The sequence below is a fragment of the Cydia splendana genome, chromosome 2 (assembly GCF_910591565.1).
Source record: "Cydia splendana chromosome 2, ilCydSple1.2, whole genome shotgun sequence".
NCBI classification, from domain to species: Eukaryota; Metazoa; Arthropoda; class Insecta; order Lepidoptera; family Tortricidae; genus Cydia; species Cydia splendana.
In genome coordinates this window covers 27933619-27955948 of record NC_085961.1, presented here as the reverse complement: position 1 = coordinate 27955948, position 22330 = coordinate 27933619, and the positions used below count along the sequence as shown (strand labels likewise).

The window sequence follows — 22330 nt, the reverse complement described above, 5'->3', positions numbered from 1 at the left end:
AAAATTGGATAGAGGAATTCCACCCTTAGTCCGGCATGACTTGAGTTGTCGTACTTGTCGCGCCAATGAAGTTGCACTTGACATTGTGGACTCGCGCGCGACATCGCAAGTTGTGTAGGTATAGGTAGGTAAGTTTAAAATGTTTAGTTGTCTACTAAGGACTACATTAATCCCATGGGTAATAAAGCGTTCCACTTAACTGGTTGATTTGCTACAAACATTGAAGGGAAGGTTACCTCTTAGGATTGTTTTAACAAGGTGTTATTTACGCCATCTAAGCTCTCACATAAGAAATAAATGCAAATTTTGAATATAGCGCCATCTATGCGGTCTTTACGGAAACAAGTAACACCTTGTAAGAAGATGTGAGCGTAAGTTGTCTTCTCAAAAGTTCTGAATATATCCGCTAGATGGCACACAAAAATACATGACGTAATTAACAATTATGTTATTAAATTAATACGATATTGTGTAAATGAATACATTATTGTTTCATGATTAGCAAAACGCTACACTCACACCATTCTGTAATTAACGTAATTATGTAATGGCAAAAATGGCAAAATGGTCGATTAGTTCACTTTTTCATCACAAGGTGGCAGTTAAATCCAAATCACGGTCGCTCCCCGGCGTCCCCGCCGTTGTTAACTTGCGTGTAACGAAACCACATTGAATTTTTATTATTCGTATGATAATTTTATTACAATTTCATTAAATAAATACTGAAAAAATGAATTGTTAATTTCATTCGTAATAAATGCTGTGACTCCTCATCATCAAATTGACTTTTGCATTGCTTTTGTAGTGATATTATGTCTCAAAAAACTCGTATCCAAGCTAAAATTTAAAAAGATTGTCTGGCTTTGGCACGGCCAAATGTCAAGTGTCAAAATAACTTCGCGATGCCAAATATTGTTGTTTTACATTGTTATTAGCTTTATTTCCGTTAAATGCGTTGAGATGAAGCTTTCCGCGATCCGCGATTTAAAAATGGGACCCCTAAGTGCCGAAATATCTTTTCGCGAGTGCTAGCAATCCGCGTAATCTTCAGAGCTTTAGAATGTCAAATTTGTTTTTAGTGTTTTGTGTTAATTTTTTGGCAAAATCTCATGTAAAATAAGCTTTTGTGAATCTGTAAAAAGTGCTGTGTTGTTTAAGTGATGTGTGATATAGCTGCATGGTGTTAAATTCGAGAAAATAGCGTTAGAAAGTGAAGTGAGTAAGGTTAGTTTTTGTTCCCGCTTTTCCCCTGTTTTGGGGTTCAATCCTCAGTTCCTGTCGGCGGCTCGGTGAGTTTTAGACCGTAAGTTATCTACTGAAGGGCATCCAAACTCCATGTATAACCAAATACTACAGTAAAAGCTTCTTTTATCAATTTTATCATAACAAGCTTGGTAACTTCTAGGTTTTGGTTGTTCATAGAGCCAAGGCAAAGAAATTTCGGTAAACGTGTTAGATTTTGTGCATTATTCTGTTGTTTTTTTACGATTTCTTATTTTCGACCAAGTTTATTCTGAATCAATTGCATTTTTTTTTCATTTATAGGTTTAAAAACTCTTTTAGAAGACTGCTTAATGCAGTCATTTGTTTTATCTTTTGGCTTTTTTCATGTGTCATTTCAGTACATCATGGTCCTATGATCTCTATGTTGATGATAAAAGTGAATTTTTGCTCTCTTGGTAAATCTTAACTAGTATTAATTCTATTTTAAGTTTAGAATAAGTTCTGACAAAAGATACTACCGAGGGTTGATAGTAATTAGCACATTTCAGTACCAGTGACAAATATAGGGTATATTGAACAGGACTTTGTATACATCCTCGGCATAGGATATTCCCGATTGCCTCATGGAGCTCCGATGTATGCAAGAAATGAAATTTTGGAATCATGTACAATGTGGATAACCTGTACCTCTATCACTTTTTCTGTGATAATTAGTCTAAGTTATAATAACTAAGAAAACTTCACATGGGGACCTATGAAAAATACCATGTGCCAGATTCAGAATCGTCAACAAAGGGTTGAATGAGTATCAGCCAATATAATGACATGTGCCAGGTTCAATTCCCGGCAAATAATATTGAAATAAATGTATCAGGCAATTTCCTTAAATATTCGTAAATAGCAATTCATCATCTTCATATATATGATTTGTAGATAGGCACAAGGTCTATGGATGCTGCATTTATTTGTACCCGGGACAAGAAGAAAATGAGTTGCTTCTGAAAGCCCTTAAATGTCCGTCCGTCTGTATGTTGGTAAGATTGTATGTATGTATAAAGAATCTTATGTTTAAAATAATAATTAAAACATTAAGCATTGTTGAACCTACAAGTCCTGCCCTGTCATCATACTGTCAGCGAATTAACACATTCACTGCCAAGAATATGTATGTGTGTTCATTTTGTACTGGAAACATGGTGCCTATTACCGAAAGTGTTAAAAGTTATAAAATAAACCCTATATTCCTGTCTGTCTGTCCAACAATTGCTAATAGAGCCATGTGGTGTTATATGTCTGTTTATATATGTATGCCTAAAGTATTACGAATTACTAAGGTCACATGGATACTTGAAATAGGCATACGAAGTATAGAATAATTTTATAATGAACCCTACATGCCTGTCCGTCTGTACCTACAACCATAATCAAAGACAAAACTATGTTTTTGACATGTATGTGTGCTAATTGTAATAATTAATAATAGTTTTAAGGTACATATAGCTAATAATGGACCCTAAATTCTGCCGGTACAACAAGAAGAAATTATCTGTTATTGTTCTTCTGTCTGTGTGTATGTATGTTTGTAAGTATGTATTTATGCACAAGTACTGTGTAAGCAATCTATAACAACATGTTATATAGCTCTTTACATGATGTGGATATAATAAGTAATTTTATAAGGAGCCCTACCTAGGAGGAAACCTACTGTCTTGTACAGTATAATGATCATCAAAAACATCAGTGTGGTGCAGTCTATCTGTCTGTCTATCCCTACTAAAATTATAAATGCGAAAGTAACTCTGTCTGTCTGCTATCTTTTCATGTTTAAACCGCTGAACTGATTTAAATGAAATTTGTAATGGATATATTTTAGGGCCTGAGGAAGGACATAGGATATTTTTTATCAATCATCATCATCATAATCCCACGGAAACGAAGACGCGGGCAGTAGCTTTATATATTTTTATATAAAAATAAAGTGCACTTTATAGGTTCAGAAAAGTATTTCTGAAATCCTCATGTTACCATTAGCATGCACAGCCATAGTCTTGTCCATCTGTCTGTCTGTATGTATGTATGTATGTATGTTTGTAAGTATTGTATGTATGTCTAAAGTTGATATGTAACTATCATTACTTGCGTAACGGATATTTGTAACCAAAGGTAAAAAAGTTGTTAAAACCTTGTTTACAATCACCTGACAGTTGAAAATTTCAATTTTTATACATCTTCATATAAATTATATGAAGACAATATGTATGTAAGAAAATAAAGGAATGCCAGGTACCAAAAGTTATAAAACTGAGGCTCGTATTCTGAGATTGTAAATGCTGAATCCAATTTCATCTCAAAATCAGGTGATGAATACATCCGCATGTTTACTGACTATAAGTTAGAATAATTTTAAGATTTCCAAGAAAGCAAAAAAGTTACTATATTGTGTTTTGTATAAACATTCTGAAGTATTCAAAGTACAACTAATTTTCAGAAGTGGGATAATCAATTTGAAAAGTTAATTGGTTAATATTAATTTTATTTTATCTTTGTTGTTTTATAATGTCACTAACATTTTCACTGAAATAATATCTGCCTTTCAACATGGATATTCTTCTGCATTTTTCTAGATTTGTTTTATTTTTAAACAATGTGCCATTACATACTTTTCTATTTATTTTTTTGTATAATTTCTTAACAAAAAAAATGTAATAATAAACTTATCTCAAACATAGCTGTAAGAAATATGTTTTGAAAAAAGTGTTTTTTTAGTTTTATTTCAATAAAAAAGATGTTGTTGATTTATTTACCCTACAATCCTACCTTACCCTAAAACACGAATAAATGTTTCTAAATGTTTTGTGTATTCATTTCATATGGTCTCTCTCATAATGTATTTCTGTGGATGTGTCTAAGTACCACCACTCTTAAAACACATTTCTAAATAGAGTTGCGGTACTAAGACTGCAGAGATATTTTTTGAGACGCACCCCACTACCCGGACCCTATCCTTGGTATCAAAACAGGTAAAAAATGTGGAGTTTCCATGTCTCAGAAGACCATGTAGACTTCACCGGTATATTAAAAAAGGTAACTTGGTAATATGGTGGTATTAATAATCTGGTTTTTCTTCAGTGCCTGCACAGTTTATACCTGGAAGGACGGGAGCTGGCCTGCTCATCCTCAACGGCTTCACCTTTTACATGAAGAACCACCAGGCCCATGGGAAGAAGCAGTGGTACTGTTCTTCGAGAGATGTCCACGGCTGCAGAGCTGATGTCATCACCTACAAAGGCTTTGATGGAAGAGATTATATCTCCATCTTCAGAGGCAAACACATCCACGACCCTCCCCGTTTGAGGCAATGTCATGACGGTAGATTTATTAGAGAGAAAGACATGTTTGCTAGACAATCACTTAAATAATTGTTTTTCGACATTGTATTGAGTATTTTTATCATGTGATGTACTTATTGTTTATTAAGTTCTTAAGCGTTCTGCTGTAGGGACCTGCTAGATTTTAGAGTAAATATTGTGGAAATATTTAAAATACAGTATTCTGATAAGTGTTGCGTTTTATTCACTTTTGAATAAAATTTTGACTTGATATCTTTATTTGTAACTTTTTTTCTCCTAGTACCTATATCTGCAACAGTGCTATTTATAAATTAGCTCCTAGGATGTAAATATTGGTCTTCCATTGACTCTAGAACCTGACTATTCATAAACATTATTATATCGTGGTAAAACTTTGTTATAGAATCTTCTTAGTGTTCGTCACAATGTAGAGCATTTATCTACACTAGAACATAAAGCTAACGCAGTACGCGTCAATTGCAGACCAAAACCTAATGCCGTTGTACACACTCGTCGAGATACCCAAAACAGGATAAGAACGAGTCTGTACACACTGCTTTCTTGTCTCGCCTTTCCCCGATTGCGGTCGGTTTTCAGCCTAGACTCGGAGAGAGGCACTCGACGAGTGTGTACAACCGCTATAAGATAACTGGGGGTAAGGTAATCGGTTGCTAAAACGTGTAACCTTTCAGACATCTACTACCTCCCCTCCCACCGCACCGGCAGCATGGTCCTCATCTTCAAAGACAACAAGTACTGGATCAACAACCGCTACCAGAACACCATCAACTGGACCTGCAGAGACCGCAAGCGCCTCGGCTGCAGCTCCTGCATACAGACCACCGTTGAAGGCCGATATCTTAAGCATAAGGGTTTTCATAACCATGCGGATAATTATACTAAGTATAACTTTAATGATTGATCAATGCGAAAAACAGCCTTTGGCAAGACACTTTCACCCCGAACATCAAAATTCAAAGATTAGCGGTCATCGTTTCTATCGCTCTTGATGTATCTGTCGGCGGCCGATCGTAAGATCAGGCATATCGTGAAATTCCTAGGCATATCGTGAAACGTGAAAATCTTTGACTCGTTCCCTGAGTCGACGGAGCCCCGCTACGCGGGGCTCCTATTTCTGGGCAGTTTGCCCTTCGGGCATCTGAAGCAACCTAACGAACCTATCCTACCTATGTATTGGTTTAATGAGACAATCGTCAAAACGATCGGCCTACGACATATCAAAGGCCAGAACAGACCGGCTAAATATTATTAAATTGTAAAGGAATTTGTCTATCTATTCATGTACTTACTCAGAACTTTCCTTTTTGAATAAAGGCCTGTGCACACCGGCTTGCGGCTTGTACGTGCGCGTGCGCTAAAATCTTGGAGCCGCACACGCATACGTCACGCAAGCTGTGTGCCGTCTCTCATAAGGATCTCTATACTACAACGCCGCCGGCGCACGTGCACGTCACGCACACGCAGCCGATTTGCACAGGCCTTAAAAGCTGCCTCGTGCATACTTTTTTGTAACGGCGAATAACTCGTGCCAACCATGGCTTTAATGACGGTATTTTGTAAAGATTAGATTAGAGCAGGGGTGTCCAAACTATTCACCCGAGGCCCGCACTGCACCTAATATTAATTATATATTAGCTTGGAACATAGTTCAGGGTGGTATTTGTATACCACCTGTCCAATTTCTTTGTCCAATGTCAGTGCGTCTCACTTTCTCATTAAAGCAAAATGTGAGACGCAATACACTTTGGACAAGCAAATTGGATAGGTGGAATACCACCCTTAGTTACCCCTGAATAAGACTAAAAATAATTTACTTACTCCTAAATTTAGGTATATACTTACTCAAAGGCCTGTATCTCGATTATAGAGTTGATGAAAGGACTAGAAATCATATAATCATACGATAGAATTTATTTGACATGGTTGAAAGACGAGTATTTATAAAACTTTGGTATTGTACATAATCTTTTCCTAGTTGCATTTATTAAAGGAAATATTACGTTCCCTGTATTTAATTAGCTCATTAGAGACTAACATGTATTCAGCATTCCTTTTGTGATAAGATTAAACTTTCGTATAAATTTATGTACTGCCCCAGCACATAATAATAGCCATTGGAAATCTCGATCATTTGTTTAAGGCACAGACTACATAGACACCGCATTATGAAGCGTTTTACAAAGAGCACGAGGTCACCCCACATATGTACAATTTTACTTGTAAAATGCTACGAATCCAGCAGCACAATAGCCCAAAAACACCACTAAATAAGCTTAAAAATTATAAATATTTTTTAAATACTCGAGTAGTGGTCCTAATTGTGGGCGCAACTGAAATAAGCGGTCGCTCTGTTATACTAAATTTGTACGGGAGAGCATACTCGTATGTGTGGTGACCTCGATTGACTTACGTGCTTCGTCTAGTAGTTAAGAGCGCTCTTACAAGAAAAGTCGAAATAATGCAAAATTGATGATACTAGTCGACGAAATTCAGGACTTTGCGCTCATTATTAGAAACAATGAGTACTTGTTCCAGTAAAAGCGTCTTCTTATCTTTATAAATATCGTTGTAAATATTAGAAAAAGGACTTATTCAATTAGTAATGATTTTTTTTCTGATGGTCGTTTCCGAAAAACCCCGTGAAGCACTGAATGGCGAGCTCTTATTTGGAAATGTTGAGAATTTTACTCTGCTAAACCTGGCTATTTTGTATTACTAATACCCTGTACTTTAGGCATATCAAACTATATTTTTCCTACATACCTTTGAGAAAGAGAAAATCAAAGTAAAACGAACTCGATTTTCTCTCCGAAACAAGTGTCAATTCCTACGAAAATCTACTTAATATCGAAGTCATTTTCATACTCAAGCAATCTGCAACGTTTGCTTATACTGTTGGTATACATTAGTGTTTATGAAATTCTACTATAATTTTTTGGCAATTTTTTGAAAACTACTCTATATTACCGATGACGCGCGCTGCGCCAGCTCAGTGCCGCGGCAGAGCTTGTAGAGGCAGGACGTGTGTCGGTCGGCTCCGCACATTTTCAACGGCGACGACGAGGTTTCTTATCATTGTGTGCGGCGGGCGCCGTGTAAAACGCTATACTGTGTGCGTGTAAACCGCAACGAGAGACTTTGATCCTAGCACTGTTTTTATAGTATTATAATTTATAATGGTACAGTTTAATAAACTACCGGACAGGATTAAAAATATTTGAAACGACCTGACATTCTATATGTATTTATTTGACTCAAGATAGTACTCAGGGTCTGATGATGGAGCCGGAAGGTGGTCACCGGTACCAATCAACCATGCAACTAAACCACTTCGTGTTTAGGCTCGTTTTATTCATCTCAACAAGATCTTTGACACAAGATAGTACTCAGGGTCTGATGATGGAGCCGGAAGGTGGTCACCAGTACCAATCAACAATGCAACTAAACCACTTCGTGTTTAGGCTCGTTTTATTCGTCTCAATAAGATCTTTGACTTAAGATAGTACTCAGGGTCTGATGATGGAGCCGGAAGGTGTTCACCGGTACCAATCAACCATGCAACTAAACCACTTCGTGTTTGGGCTCGTTTGATTCGTCTCAACAAGATCTTTGGCACAAGATAATACTCAGGGTCTGATGATGGAGCCGGAAGGTGGTCACCGGTACCAATCAACCATGCAACTAAACCACTTCGTGTTTAGGCTCGTTTGAGTCGTCTCAACAAGATCTTTGACACAAGATAGTACTCAGGGTCTGATGATGGAGCCGGCAGGTGGTCACCGGTACCAATCAACCATGCCACTAAACCACTTCGTGTTTAGGCTCGTTTTATTCGTTTCTATAAGATCTTTGACACAAGATAGTACTCAGGGTCTGATGTTGGAGCCGGAAGGTGGTCACCGGTACCAATCAACCATGCAACTAAACCACTTCGTGTTTAGGCTCGTTTGATTCGTCTCAACAAGACCTTGGACACAAGATAGTACTCAGGATCTGATGATGGTGCTGGAAGGTGGCCACGGGTACCAGTCTACCATGTAACTGAACCACTTCGTGTTTGGTCTCGTTTGATTTGTCGCAACAAGATCTGTGACACAAGGTAGTACTGAGGGTCTGATGATGGATCCGGAAGGTGGTCACCGGTACCAATCAACCATGCAACTAAACCACTTCATGTTTGGCTTCGTTCGATTCGTCGCAACAAGATCTTTGACACAAGTTAGTACTCAGGGTCTGATGATGGAGCTGGACTGTGGCCACGGGTACCAGTCTACCATGTAACTGAACCACTTCATGTTTGGGCTCGTTTGATTCGTCGCAATAAGATGTTTGACACAAGATACTACTCAGGGTCTGATGATGATAGACAGGTACCCGTCGCCACCTTCGCGCTCCATCATCAGACCCTGAGTACTACCTTGTGTCAAAGATCTTGTTGAGATGAATAAAACGTGCCTAAACACGAAGTGGTTTAGTTGCATGGTTGATTGGTACCGGTGACCACCTTCCGGCTCCAACATCAGACCCTGAGTACTATCTTGTGTCAAAGATCTTGTTGAAACGAATAAAACGAGCCTAAACACGAAGTGGTTTAGTTGCATGGTTGATTGGTACCGGTGACCACCTTCCAGCTCCATCATCAGACTCTGAGTATCACCTAGTGTCAAAGATCTTGTTGAGACGAATCAAACGATCCTAAACACGATGTGGTTTAGTTGCATGGTTGATTGGTAATGGTACCTTCCAGCTCCATCATCAGACCCTGAGTACTGTCTTGTGTGAAAGATCTTGTTGAGACGAATCAAACGAGCCCAAACACGAAGTTGTTTAGTTACATGATAGACTGGTACCCGTGGCCACCTTCCAGCTCCATCATCAGACCCTGTGTATCTTCAGTGTCAAAGATCTTGTTGAGACGAATCAAACGAGCCTAATCATGTTACTACATGGTTGATTGGTATCCGTGACCACCTTAATCATCATCAGATCCTCAGTACCAGTTCGTTTTTAAACCCTCGTTGATACAAACTTTACAACCTATAGGTACCAAATGCAATGACGAAACATGTAAATAAGCGAGTAGGTACCTATAATTTCTTTCGAGTAATATACCTTCATAAGTACGAGTATGGGGCTATTCACAAATTACGTCGTTTCAAATGGGCGGAGTGGGGGGGGGGGGGGGTCTGGACACCGGATGATGGTAACATGACGTAGGAGGAAACAGATTCATCCGAAGCTCGGGTGGGGGGGGTCAAAAATCGTCAAAAATAGATGACGTAATTTATGAACAGCCCCTATGTACATTTGCACTGCATTTAGTATTTTCGTACTTACCAAATAACAGTTTTAGAACTTTAAAAGTTAAGTACAGTTAGTGTTGTTATGGTTGATTTCAATATGCTTCGCGAAGGATCAAGAATGTTTAATCCATCATTGTAGTGCGAGTGTGGTAGAAGGGATCGGCATACTGAGCTCGCACGGCCTGCCGCAGCGCGTAAAATACCTAAACTCGCTCAACGCCGAAATGTAATAGCGCTCTTAAGGTGGTCTGCGGTTTAAGGTCATAACGGGTAAGTGTGGCTATCCTGCACATTGGGCTCTGTTTACACATTGATTAGCGTTTATTGCGAGTTCATACATTTGCTACTTGCGTTTAGTGGCAAATGTATGAAAGCAATAAACACTACTCAATGTGTAAACAGGCCCCAATGTGAAGGCTACAGCCACACTTACCCGGATTGACCTTACCCATCTCGCGCTAAAATTACAAATCTCAAACTGGTGTTCCAATGGCTGTTATGCTAAGTGGTGGGGCAGTATAGTATTATTAAATATAGCCACATTCATGTAATATATTAAATTATTAGGTGATATATCAAGCATTGCTTATTGGAGTTAAATATAATGGGTAAACGCAACATTTGCTCCCACCTTTTAATAGATCTTGAGAACCAAATTTATATAGTATAATATTGTGCACTCTCTAAGCATATAACTGCGTATCGTTCCTTTTCACAAACTAAAAATCGTGACTATCTTAAAGACAAAACATAGCGGCATATTATTTTCCAAAACGGTCGACAGGCGGCGCTAGCTGTTCTTGGATCATTCACCTTGCCTTAGATGGCTTAGATGGTTTCAAAAAATTGCCATTCAAGATTATATCATACATCCCCAAGCATAATACTTAATTTTGAACGGCAGAATGTCTAATCCATAGTTGCCGCTTTAAGCCAACAAGTTGCTCTTACATATACGGCCTCCTGCGCATCGAGATTTGCAGTCATTGCAATTTGAGATTAATTCTCAAGGGAAAAGGTTTACTTTTGAAATTAGTGTATTCCATTTCATATTCCTAAATCGTAAGTTGTATACTTGTTCTGGTACTTTTTATGAAAAGAGTACTTAACTATGTGCCAATTTGTATAGTTTCTTGCCAATACGAAAATAGTTTCTAACGCCCTAGTTTTAAGGTCCCATTTTGAATGAAATGTGTATAAATATCCTAGTCACATACTGTTCTCACGATAAAATTGTGCTTAAATCTATTTATTAGGCCGTGATATACTGTACCAACCTACGTATTTTCATAGATCTAAATTATATAAGTAAGTATTATAATAATTATGTACCTAGTTTAATTTAATTTAGAAACTAGATCCACGCTCATATTGTTGCATTTTTTTGTAGTCTGATTTAGAGCATTGGTTTTATAAATCTACTATGAAATTGCCTGTGTTTTATTTTATTTTTACACACAAAAACGTCTATTTTTAGGACGGAACAAGCAAATTTGTGTCACATGTGATCAGTATGGTTTACCTACCATATGTGAAACTAGAAGCTTTAAACTTGGTAATAGGCATTAAACACTTAAAATCTTTAAGCTAGTAGGTACCTATATACTTATATCTTTATTTATTTATTTATTTTATTTATATGAGCATAGAGTGTCCCACTGCTCGGCAAAGGCCGCCCTCCTCCCATTCCACGTATCCATAAAAAATATTTTAGACATAGGCTGAAATTACCAGTATTACCTACATTCGAAATAAATCCGTAGTCGCATAATAGTTCCTCAAATATTTTACTTATTTACTGTGAATACATACCTAAATGTATATTTACACTTGCAAATGTAACGTGTACGAATTACGGAGTGTATTGTATGTACTCGTACTTAGTCAAATGACCTTGCTCGGGGCATTGCCGCGTCTGCAGATTTCGCCCATCGCAAAACTTTGCTAAATTGTCACTATCATAATAAATGGTGAGACTCACACGAAGATAAGACTTTTTGTGTCGACACGATCCCAAAGCTTTACCACTATAGATCGTGTCATTCACGAAGACGCGTGCCTTGACTCGTATTGTCATGTGATTAAAGGTTAGATTTGACAAATCTGCGCGTCATTGTGAATGACACGAACTATATCGAAGTATAAAGGTTCTTACGCCATTGAGTCTCGCACGAAAATGAGACTTTTTGGGACGCACGGTAACAAAGCCTGGGCTTTCTGCTTGAAAAGCATATGTATAGGTATTAGGGTCGCGTTTGTGATGATTATCTTTGCGACTGAGGTATCCTTCGCTCTAATACTGACGTACTTGTGTTGACCCAACGCGATAAGCGGCACAAACTTGAGTACAGTAGTGTCTGTACGAGTTGTCTTTGTTTATATAAAAAAAGAATAACCAACTTAAAAAAGGACAAAATATATCAGCAGCAGGAGTTGCTAGGCGGACCCGTTGCTCAAAAGAGAACAAGAAGCATGCGTTGGTATTGAACACCACGGACTGTCCGGCCGATATTCTGTCGGCGCTGACCGGAATCATCAAGCGGCCACACACTATCGGTTCGTGTTAGCCGTCAGGCCGAAACCTGAACGAGAACTGTGTGGCCTTTTGCGATTAACTGACAGGCTGATATCGTCGGCGGACTGGTAATCAGTGACAGTTTTGAATGATTCACGGTTAGTTTCACTAGACTTATATCGGCCGGGATATGGATCGTGGGAGCTCGAACAACACAACAAAACAATACAAAAGGTAATTACGGTCCATATCCCGATCGATATAAGCCTGGCAATCCTTCCACTTCAAATACTGCAGGGCACGCCCTTGCAAATATAATCTAGTTTCCATGTGATTTTTTTCATGGCACTTGCCCTTGATTAAAGCGTGTATAAATTCAATATAAATACGTCAATTTACTGCTTGTCTGCACGACACTTTAATTAAGATTTTAAAATAATAAAACAATATAAAGGCAGGCACGGACGTACATCTGCTGCAAGCAGACGGAATAACCTCTGCTGAAAATCATCGCCATTAATTTTCTTTGGGATTAAAACAGCGACCAGTTATCGGTGCTAAATACCGATGACAGTCCGTTGTACTGACATCACATACATTAAAAAATGTATAAAAATGAGTAAACGAGTTTGTCCACAGTAAATTCTCATCAACACTGCGATGGCGAGTACAAGTATGGCTGCAGGGGTCCGATTACCATCAGAGGCCGTACAATTCTTTACATCGTCAAGGTATAAGAAAATGTTATGAATAAATAATCCAAGATTGTCCTCGTTTCAGTAAACTTCATCCAGACCACGATCGGGCGCACTCTCGCCATGTACGGGCACTTCGCGTACTTCCGCCAGTGCCTGCTCAAGAGCGGCGTGCGCTGGACGTGCAACAACCACACCTCAAAGCGGTGCAAGGCTTATCTGATCTTATCTGATGATGGGCGCGTCATCAAGCATGTGGACACACATACGCACGGCCCGGTGTCGTATTATAGGTGTAGTGATGGGACGTATTCGAAAATTATCACGAAACCTTCAAAAGCGTTGAAAAATTGTTCTAATGTTGTTAAAGAAGAAGCTTCTTTTCAGTGAATCGTCACTTATAGTATAGGCTTGGTTGAATGTTTATCTGGGGTGGATTGATGATATTTCATGGGATAAGAGTTGGGTGGCAGCTAGGTGAAAGGAATGAAAATTTGCACATAGGTTTATAATTATAGATCATTATGTTTTTTTTATAAATACCATATGCCATATAAATGTTTTAATATATGTTACATATTATTTTCTAATTTGTAATCTTCGTAAAAAGTCACTGTAAATGGATTCTTACATAAAATCAACTTTTATTATTATTGTTGCTGTTGTTTTTCTTCATAATACAAAATAGTTTGAGTAAGAAAAGAGATAAAGTAAGAAACATCTTGGATGGACAAGAAAGATATGACAAAGATGGCTGCCTAGTGAGAAAGGAAGGAACATTTTGTCTTCAGGTATTGAAAATGAAGTCGATAGCGTCGACCAAGAGAAAAAATCTTCAACAGAAATCATCACCTTCTTTGCAGAAGTCTACTAAAAAGAGCAAGCGAATGTTTAATTCTTCCTTACATCCTGATAGGTACTAACTTGTCAAATTTTTCCAGTTCTCCTCGTCAAAGGCCGTACCGGCAAAGACCTGCTGATGCTAAACGGCTACACATACTACCAGCACAAGATCCTCAGGGACGGCTTCCGCTGGAGCTGCACCCAGATGGGCTCCAGGTCTTGCCGAGGGTTCCTCCACGTGACCAATGAAATGCTGGTCGTCAGGGCCCATACAGAGCACACGCATCCACCTTCGACTTACTTCTTGGAGAAGATTAAGCAGCAGTATGCTAGAGAAATTGATGTAAGTGGTTTTTTGAGTTGGGATCTAATCAACCAAGTGACAGCAGAGCCGACATCTTTCTTATCTTATTTATCATGGTTTTTTAGATAAGGTTGTAATGCCATTCGCATTTTAACTGACTGGCAAGCAACAGGAGTTTCCCGTAAAGTTATAAGTCGTTATAGAACTCATCATCAAAGATTTCAATATTTTTTCATATAAGTTTGGCCAGGATTAGTCGAAGTTGACTTACTTAATTTCAAAACACTGATTTAAACTTTCACGATTATTAAACATTATCAAACTGCACAACGGGACTTAACTTGATGTCAACTTGAGCCAGTCTTCTCCGAGACCACGGGGACAACGCCGTCCTCGAACGTCGGAGGTAAATCTTAAAACTTAAATACGCGATTAAGTCCCGTTGTGCAGTTTGATAATTACTTAATTTCATTTTAATAATAAAATAACCCCTTCACCCTGGCAAATTTTTATAATTCAAAATAACATGATAGTTTTGAAAAGCTTCTACATTCTTGTGTATTTTTTTTTTTAGCTCAAGAAAAGCTCATCCGACGAGGACGAAACTTCCCTATCTTCGCTGAAGATCGCAAGCATACAGGGCCGCGTCGGGTTTTAGCCCTACAGTGCCATAGCCTTTGTTATAATCATGTTCTAAGAAAATGAAACTAGCCAGAACATCTGATTTATACAACCTTACTGAGACGTTATACTACTACATGCGCACAGGCAAAGGTTCTTGAGTGACGACCATTTCTCAGAAAAAGCAATGAGACAAGCCCCCTGGTAAAACACAGCAAGGATGATATTGAAGATATTGTTGTCTTTAGCGTGTTGTACTTGTCTGACTTTTCTTCTGACTATTCGTAGTTACACGATGTCAAGAACAAACGTTGCACACATGGTGTAGTATAATTGTTATGTCAGAACGATTGTATGAAGCAGATGCTCTGGTCTATAGCTTATACTCTTTGGATGACGATGTCTCGAATAATAAGGATCATAGTAATAAAGTCATATTAACCTTTAGTTATACAATAAGGACTTAGATTTTACTTTCTATCATGGTATGCATTTTTTTAATTAAGCGCAAGTTTACTAGTTTACATATTAAAACACATCATGCTTTGCTTACCTTTATTGTTTCACCTTCCTTTTGTATAATGTTAAATAAGTTAGATAATACGTAACATCTTATCGTATTGGTTCATATATTCAATGTTGGTATTTCTTTCACAGTCGAATTCTACCTTCGTCCCAACGGTCGGATCAACTTGCGCCTCAACGACTTCACGTTTTACAAGCACCTGAAGGCCAGGACCAATGCTCACCGCTGGAGTTGCACCGCCTACGGCTCCAAGTGGAAGTGCAAGGCTCACCTCGTCATCACCGATAAACTTGAAGTTCTCAAAGCTAATGTCACCCACAGCCACCCTCCGAGCAAGAAGAAACTCACTTCTAAAAAAAGCGACGAAATACGCAAACTAGAATTTATGAAACAAGTTGAACTGCAGAAGATCGCCAAGCCTAAAAAGGAGAAGAAAGAGAAACAGCCTAGCATTCGTGTCAAGAATTTTGATAACCCTGAAATGCAGCTTAACCCTATGGATAACCCTGAATATGATGATCTCGGTTTCGGCGTCGACCCACCGATGTCATCCTTGCAAGATTATTTGGTAGCTCACAGTGTTTTCGCTGATTACTAGTTTATAAGTTTTACTGACTATCTTACTATGATATTTTTACATCACAATATGCTTATTCCTAGTAGTAGATTAGATTATATGGCGAATTCGGTTACCTAGTTGGTTGAATGCATCTTTATCACTGCCTACAAGATTTTAGCTGCTGGTAATTCACTTATATCAAATCTATTGGATACTGCATCAAATTTATAATGTAAAAGGAATAATTATTAATGATGCTTTCAGCCAAATATTTTATCACTCATCAATGTATACCATTAGAATTAGAATATAATTAACCTCTAAAGATATCCTTTTAGCGTACGTAGATGAAACTAATTTTATACCACTATTAAACTCGCGTATTCAAGCAATTTATACATATATAGAATGTGCCTTTGTCAAAATAAATTAAGTGTCTTTAAGCTGCGTAGCTATAAACCGTGTTTAGAAGTTAATTTTGTCTACCAGGAAAGTGTGATATTTTTTGCATTTATTGACAAGTCCAGTATTATGATGTGATTAGAAATTATGTGTTTTAATCAAATATTACGTGTAGTTTTAGCGTGTAAGGTCTCTTTCGTGATTATTATCACAGTATCTCGGATTTAAGATCTCATTTTATTCTTGAAATTTGTCTGATTTGTTTCCTATGAGACTGACGTTAGTATTGTGATAAGTTGGTGTTTTTTTTTTAGTATAATGGTTTTACTCAACTACTTATAAACAGTGTGGTGTTGCTTTTTTAACGATTATTTTTGATTTGCTCTTTTCCTTCGATTACATTTTTTATCAATCTTAACCGTTTGTTTTACGCGAAATCTCTACGTATCCTTTCTTTGAAAATACAGTAGAGTCCGGTTATAACGACGCCCAAGGGACCGCTGATATTACGTCGTACTAACCGGACGTCGCACTAAACGAACTGCCAATTTTAATATATATTTTTTTATCAAAATAATTACATCATTTTCTATTTATTACATACTTACTATATTATTATTATATACTTTAAGCGACAATCAAAGAAAAAAAAACATTTCAACTAAAATATTTATTTATGTTAGTATTACAACACTTTGTCTTAAATGCAGAGACTTGTGTGTTTAGAAGAAGCCACTTTTGTAGGTAGGTACGCGTACTCACTCATCATCCGCAAATTACTCGAATCCCGTAAAATAAAAAGTCGTACTTCTTAGGGATCTAATCAAGACGACAATCGTACATCGACAATGAAAAAATAAATAAGTTTTTTGTCAAACATTTCAATTTTGAGTCAACTTTTACTTTTGTTTCAACAAACAACTTATGCCTACTCAATTAAGACAATTCTTATAAACCGAAACATCACATGACTATTTCATCTTGCTGCGTATAGGCAAAGGGGGGAGGGAAGTTGGGTGCACGGGACGGAGTAAGCTTCTTACCAACAATTTATTTGTAAAAACTACGTCGCTCGTCGTTGTAACCGGATTTGACGGACGGATTTTGTGTCAATTTCCGTCGTTAAAAGCGGTCGGTCGTTATAAGCGGAGTCGTAATAAACGGTTGTACTTTCATAGTAGCTAGTACTAAAACCAAACAAGTGCCTACACTTCTTCTTCTCTTCTTTGTCGTATCCTCATGGCTGAGGGACGTGACGAATGTGGACACTTTTCACCAGCGCTCTCCAAGCCGCTCTGTCTGCCTACACTCACGTCGCTATAAGCGGTTGGTTGTTATATGCGAAGTCGTACTAACCGGACTCTACTGTACCTGTGGTACTTAATTGGTTTGAGCTCGAAATGAAATTTAAAGTCGGGATATACAATGAAAACTAAACATTTATAGCGTGTGTCTGACTTCGAATTGTTTTCTGTAGATTCAATGCTACGACGAAAATGATTTCCACACCGAACCATACTAGGATTACAGGGTAAATAGTCTATTACTGGCCACCTTCCAATAACTGGACACCTTATACTAAAAAAGATTCTGTTAAATATTAACATAATCCAAGTAAATCCAATAAATCAATGCTATTTGGTTTACATAAATTGTGTGTATAAATAAATAGAATTCTTTTTTTAGCCAGTTTAGTATAACGTGTCCAGTTATTACAAGGTAGCCAGTAGACGATTTACCCTACACAGACTTCCAACTATAACATTAAAGTAATTTTACGGTTTAAGTCACGTACCTATTTTAATCACTCGCGCGACATGTTTTACAGAGCCTAGGTATACGCGCGACTAAAGTGACCGCTGATCAGCACTGTTAGAGCTTAAAAAAGGAGACCTATTAGGTTCTCCGAAATAAGTCGCGCGAGTGACTAAAAAATACGTGAGTTAAATCGTAAAATGACTTTAATATACAAACCTTTTAAATTATAACCCGACCCCAGGTGATGGGACATGGGCATGGGCAATCGAATTATGGTGACACCAAGATATACAAGAAAATTGTCTTCCAGGAATCATTCAAATGGAATCCGGGGAACTACTCTACATGTACCGAGGCTACGCTTTCACGAAGAGGAAAGTCATATCTAACGGCATGGTTACACGTTGGGTGTGCACCAGGAGTGACATATGTTCCGCGTTTCTCCGCGTGAACAATGATCAGAACATCATCGCGTCGAAGAATGTACATAATCATCCACCTGCTATTTATGTTAGGATCAGCAATGGAAAGTATATCAAGTTGGCAATATAATGTGCGCATGAAAAATATTTTATGATTGTTCAATTAAACACGTTCGACAACGAATCGACACGAAATTACCCAAAAATGTGATTCCGCAATTTATTGTAATATTTTTTTAAAGATATTAAAGATTTAAAAAGTTAAATTTTTAACACATGTTTTATTGTCCTATTTTATAATGAGAAAAAACTTATTTACATTTATTTCATGCATAAATTTTGGCGTAGACGCGGTGTGTGGCGTGACGTCACAGAGCGCGCTTTTTTGTATGGGGCGTTTTTACGCGCGCACCACATTTTCTTTAACAATTTGGACGTTTGAATAGATAACAGGTTTAGTAGAAACATTTTAATCTCACGGGCAGTAGAATGTATTGACATCTTCCAAAAAATTCATGAATGATGCTATGTAAAAATGTTTTATGGAATTTAACGTCGCAATTCGGCCGGAGAAGTATCTTTTCCATACGAATGCTGCAGAGAATGAAATGGTACAATTTGCTATGTACCTACGAGAAGTTCTATGAATTAACTACACCTTAAGAATTGCTAAGAAGGTCTATGTTGCTGTCCATGGTATGTAAGTAAGGAAAATTATAACGAACAAGATCGAGGAAAACAAGAAATGGTGGATGATCGGCTCAGTGTTTTGAAATAGTAAACTCTCTTATCGCTCCTTCATATATAAAGGTGGAGGTTCGCGCCGCGACAGAGACAAGCGACCGAGACAGAAGACCGCGACCGTCACTTGACGGTAGGCAACATATAAGCGACAGTTCGCGAGCGAGACAGACACTCTCGCGTCTCTGTCGCCTGTCTCTGTCTCACTCGTGAACTGTCGTTTATATGTTGCCTACCGTCAAATGACGGTCGCGGTCTTCTGTCTCGGTCGCTTGTCTCTGTCGCGGCGCCACTCCACTCCACCTTAAGAATCTATGTTGCGCTCCTCTATAGGTACAACTCGGTTTGATGACAAATGATCAGCCTGAACTTCAAAGACTCATCATCATTGGCCAAATGGCCACAGTATTTTGCAGATGATAGTTGCAGCGACTATATAAAGAGGTATTTCTAAGCCTACATCGACTGCGATGACTGTATAGATCAATGGCCGATCAGCAATTCTTGCTTCGTGTCTTGACTCCTGGGGTGGTCCATTGCATTTTTTCCTCTACCGTGACGCCCTCCACATACCCAATAATATATATTGCATAAAAACTACTCCAAATGTATGGTTTTACAGGAATCATCGAACTAACAACCGGCAGACAACTCTACATATACCAGGGCTACGCTTTCAAGAAGATGAACTTTTTGACTAAAAGCAAGGTTACTAAATGGATCTGCACTAGAAACAGTATGTGTTCCGCATACATTCACGTAGACGAGAGTCAGAAAGTCGTCGCTTCCAGAGCGGTGCATAAACATTCGAAACCCTTATACCATATTACCAGCAATGGCAAATATGTTAAAATTTGAACTAATACCTAAATCAAGTTTAGGGACGGTCTCCAACTAGATGGAGCGATCAAGTAACCTGGGGCCCCATCCTCAATCAATTTTTGCTCGGTCGTCAGAGACGCGATTAACAGGCACCGATGGATGCAGATCACAAAAACTAGGTGTGGAGCATCCACATCCATCGATCACGACGATCCTCAGTTATGAGGGAGCGACCTTAGATAGAGTTCCGTGGACATTGATAAGATTAACAGTCGAAAGTTTGTGAAAAGTATCAAAATCATGTTAGGACCTTACTGCAACATTAAAAGCATCACTTTTTATTGCTTTATTGTTTATTAATTGCTAATATCATATATTTTTTAAGATTATTATTTTTTACTTACGATATATAAACGTCTGAAAAAATAGTTTTTATTTGGCACACAATACCTTGTTTTCCACTGGCTAGTCCACGCCCAGCGCCTGAAGTTAAATTGTCATGTGAGATTACAAAGCAACGTTATTGTAAAGCGTATAAGACTTTAATTCACTTACTATGTTTAAATGAGTAATGAAGATTACGCCATCGTCCATGGAAACCTCGAGTACTTAATATTTAATTGTTCATACCCTTTTCTTCCCCCCCTCCATTCATCACCCCTTCATATCATTTGATATTTACCAGTCGCTTTTCGGTGAAAGAAAACATCGTGAGGAAACTGGACTAATCCCAATAAGACCGGAGTCGTTTCCGTAAAACTAGTGCGTACGCCAATTCTTGGAATTAGTTGCCAAACGGACCCCAGGTTCCCATGAGCCATGGCAAAATGGCGGGATAACGCGAGGAAGATGATGATCAAGACTTCATACCCGTCATCAGTAGGTAACTTATAAATATTCATATCTTTTAGGATTAATCGAGCTAGTAAATGGAAAGGAGATATACTTGTACTGCAACTACGGATTCTACAAAAGAAGCGATTTGAGCAAAGGCGGCTCTCGTTGGACGTGTACTTCTAGCAAGAAATGCAATACGTACTTGCACCTTGACAAGCACTTTAACGTCAAGTTCGTCAAGGGCGACCACAACCACCCGCCGTCGAAGTACCAAATGACGAAAATTGGAAAATATTTAAAAATATAATAATTTGAGATTAATTTTGTGTTTAAAAATATGAGAAATCTTTTTATATAGGTTAGTTCGAAATCCTTGTTGGACACAGTGCATTTGTATACCAACAAATTAATGTAGTAAGGTGGTAGGTGAAATCTTGTAAAAATAATAGACTTTATTTTAGCTTGTTGATTTTCATTTAAAGCTCGTCACAGACGGAGCGATAATATATCGGCCGATATCGGCAGATACCGACAGAGGCATCTGCAGATGCCTTGCGATAAGATATAGGCAGATACCGAAATATATATTACAGCTTCGTGTGTGGACTTTGTCAAATAGTACGTGAAAGATATCGGCAGATGCCGATATATTATCGCTCCCTCATATATTACAGCTTCGTGTGTGGACTTTGTCAAATAGTACGTGAAAGATATCGGCAGATGCCGATATATTATCGCTCCCTCTGTGATATGCTTTAAACTTGGCACCCCTTCCACGAGAGCGATGGACTTTTTGTCGTGCAATAATCAATTGATGTCCCAGCAAATTATCCAAACAGAGAACAATCCTTCAACACCATTTTCCAGGTACTATACTAGATCTAGCGAATGGAAAGAAAGTGTTCATATACGGCGGCCACTCGTTTTACAAGCAAACTAACCTGACCAACTGCATGACCAGATGGCGCTGTAACAAAGGCGCCTCTTGCAAAGCTTACATCCACATGGATGCCTCTGGCAACGTCATCAAATCCAGACTTGATCATAGCCATGTCCCTACGAGGTATCATCGGTTGAAAAATGGAAAATATGTAAAAGCCTAGTCTTTCGCCCTCAAGAAACTAGGAACCTGACATCGTGCACTTTTAAAGGACCGCAGTTGAATAAGATTACTTAATACAGTAGATATACTAGATATGATACATTTTTATTTCTCATGCTCTAAAAGAGGGTCATTGTTGTTCTAAAAGGTGTGCAGAAAATGATACGTTTCTGCACTAGAGCATTTTAGGTTCCAAGTACGTTTTTTTTTACGATAAGCAATTTAAATTTGGGTATAAATGGATTGGTTATACAATTTCCATTCTGATATTTGACTCCCCATCCC

The 22330-nt window shown here is 38.1% G+C and overlaps 1 protein-coding gene and 1 long non-coding RNA gene across 2 annotated transcripts in view; one reads left to right on the top strand and one right to left on the bottom strand.

Moving 5' to 3' along the window:
• Positions 1–11939: 11939 nt before the first annotated feature.
• The window catches only part of LOC134806083 (uncharacterized), a 57756-nt gene continuing 47365 nt past the window's right edge, over positions 11940–22330 (bottom strand). The window contains exon 2 of the long non-coding RNA XR_010146461.1: positions 11940–12027. This is a non-coding gene — a long non-coding RNA (uncharacterized LOC134806083). The remainder of the gene's footprint in view (positions 12028–22330) is intronic.
• Positions 13827–15634, top strand: LOC134806054 (uncharacterized). Its single transcript, XM_063779258.1, has 2 exons — positions 13827–14294; positions 14830–15634. The coding sequence occupies exons 1-2, from the start codon at positions 14088–14090 to the stop codon at positions 14911–14913; spliced, it is 291 nt and encodes a 96-aa protein (XP_063635328.1). The 5' UTR covers positions 13827–14087; the 3' UTR covers positions 14914–15634.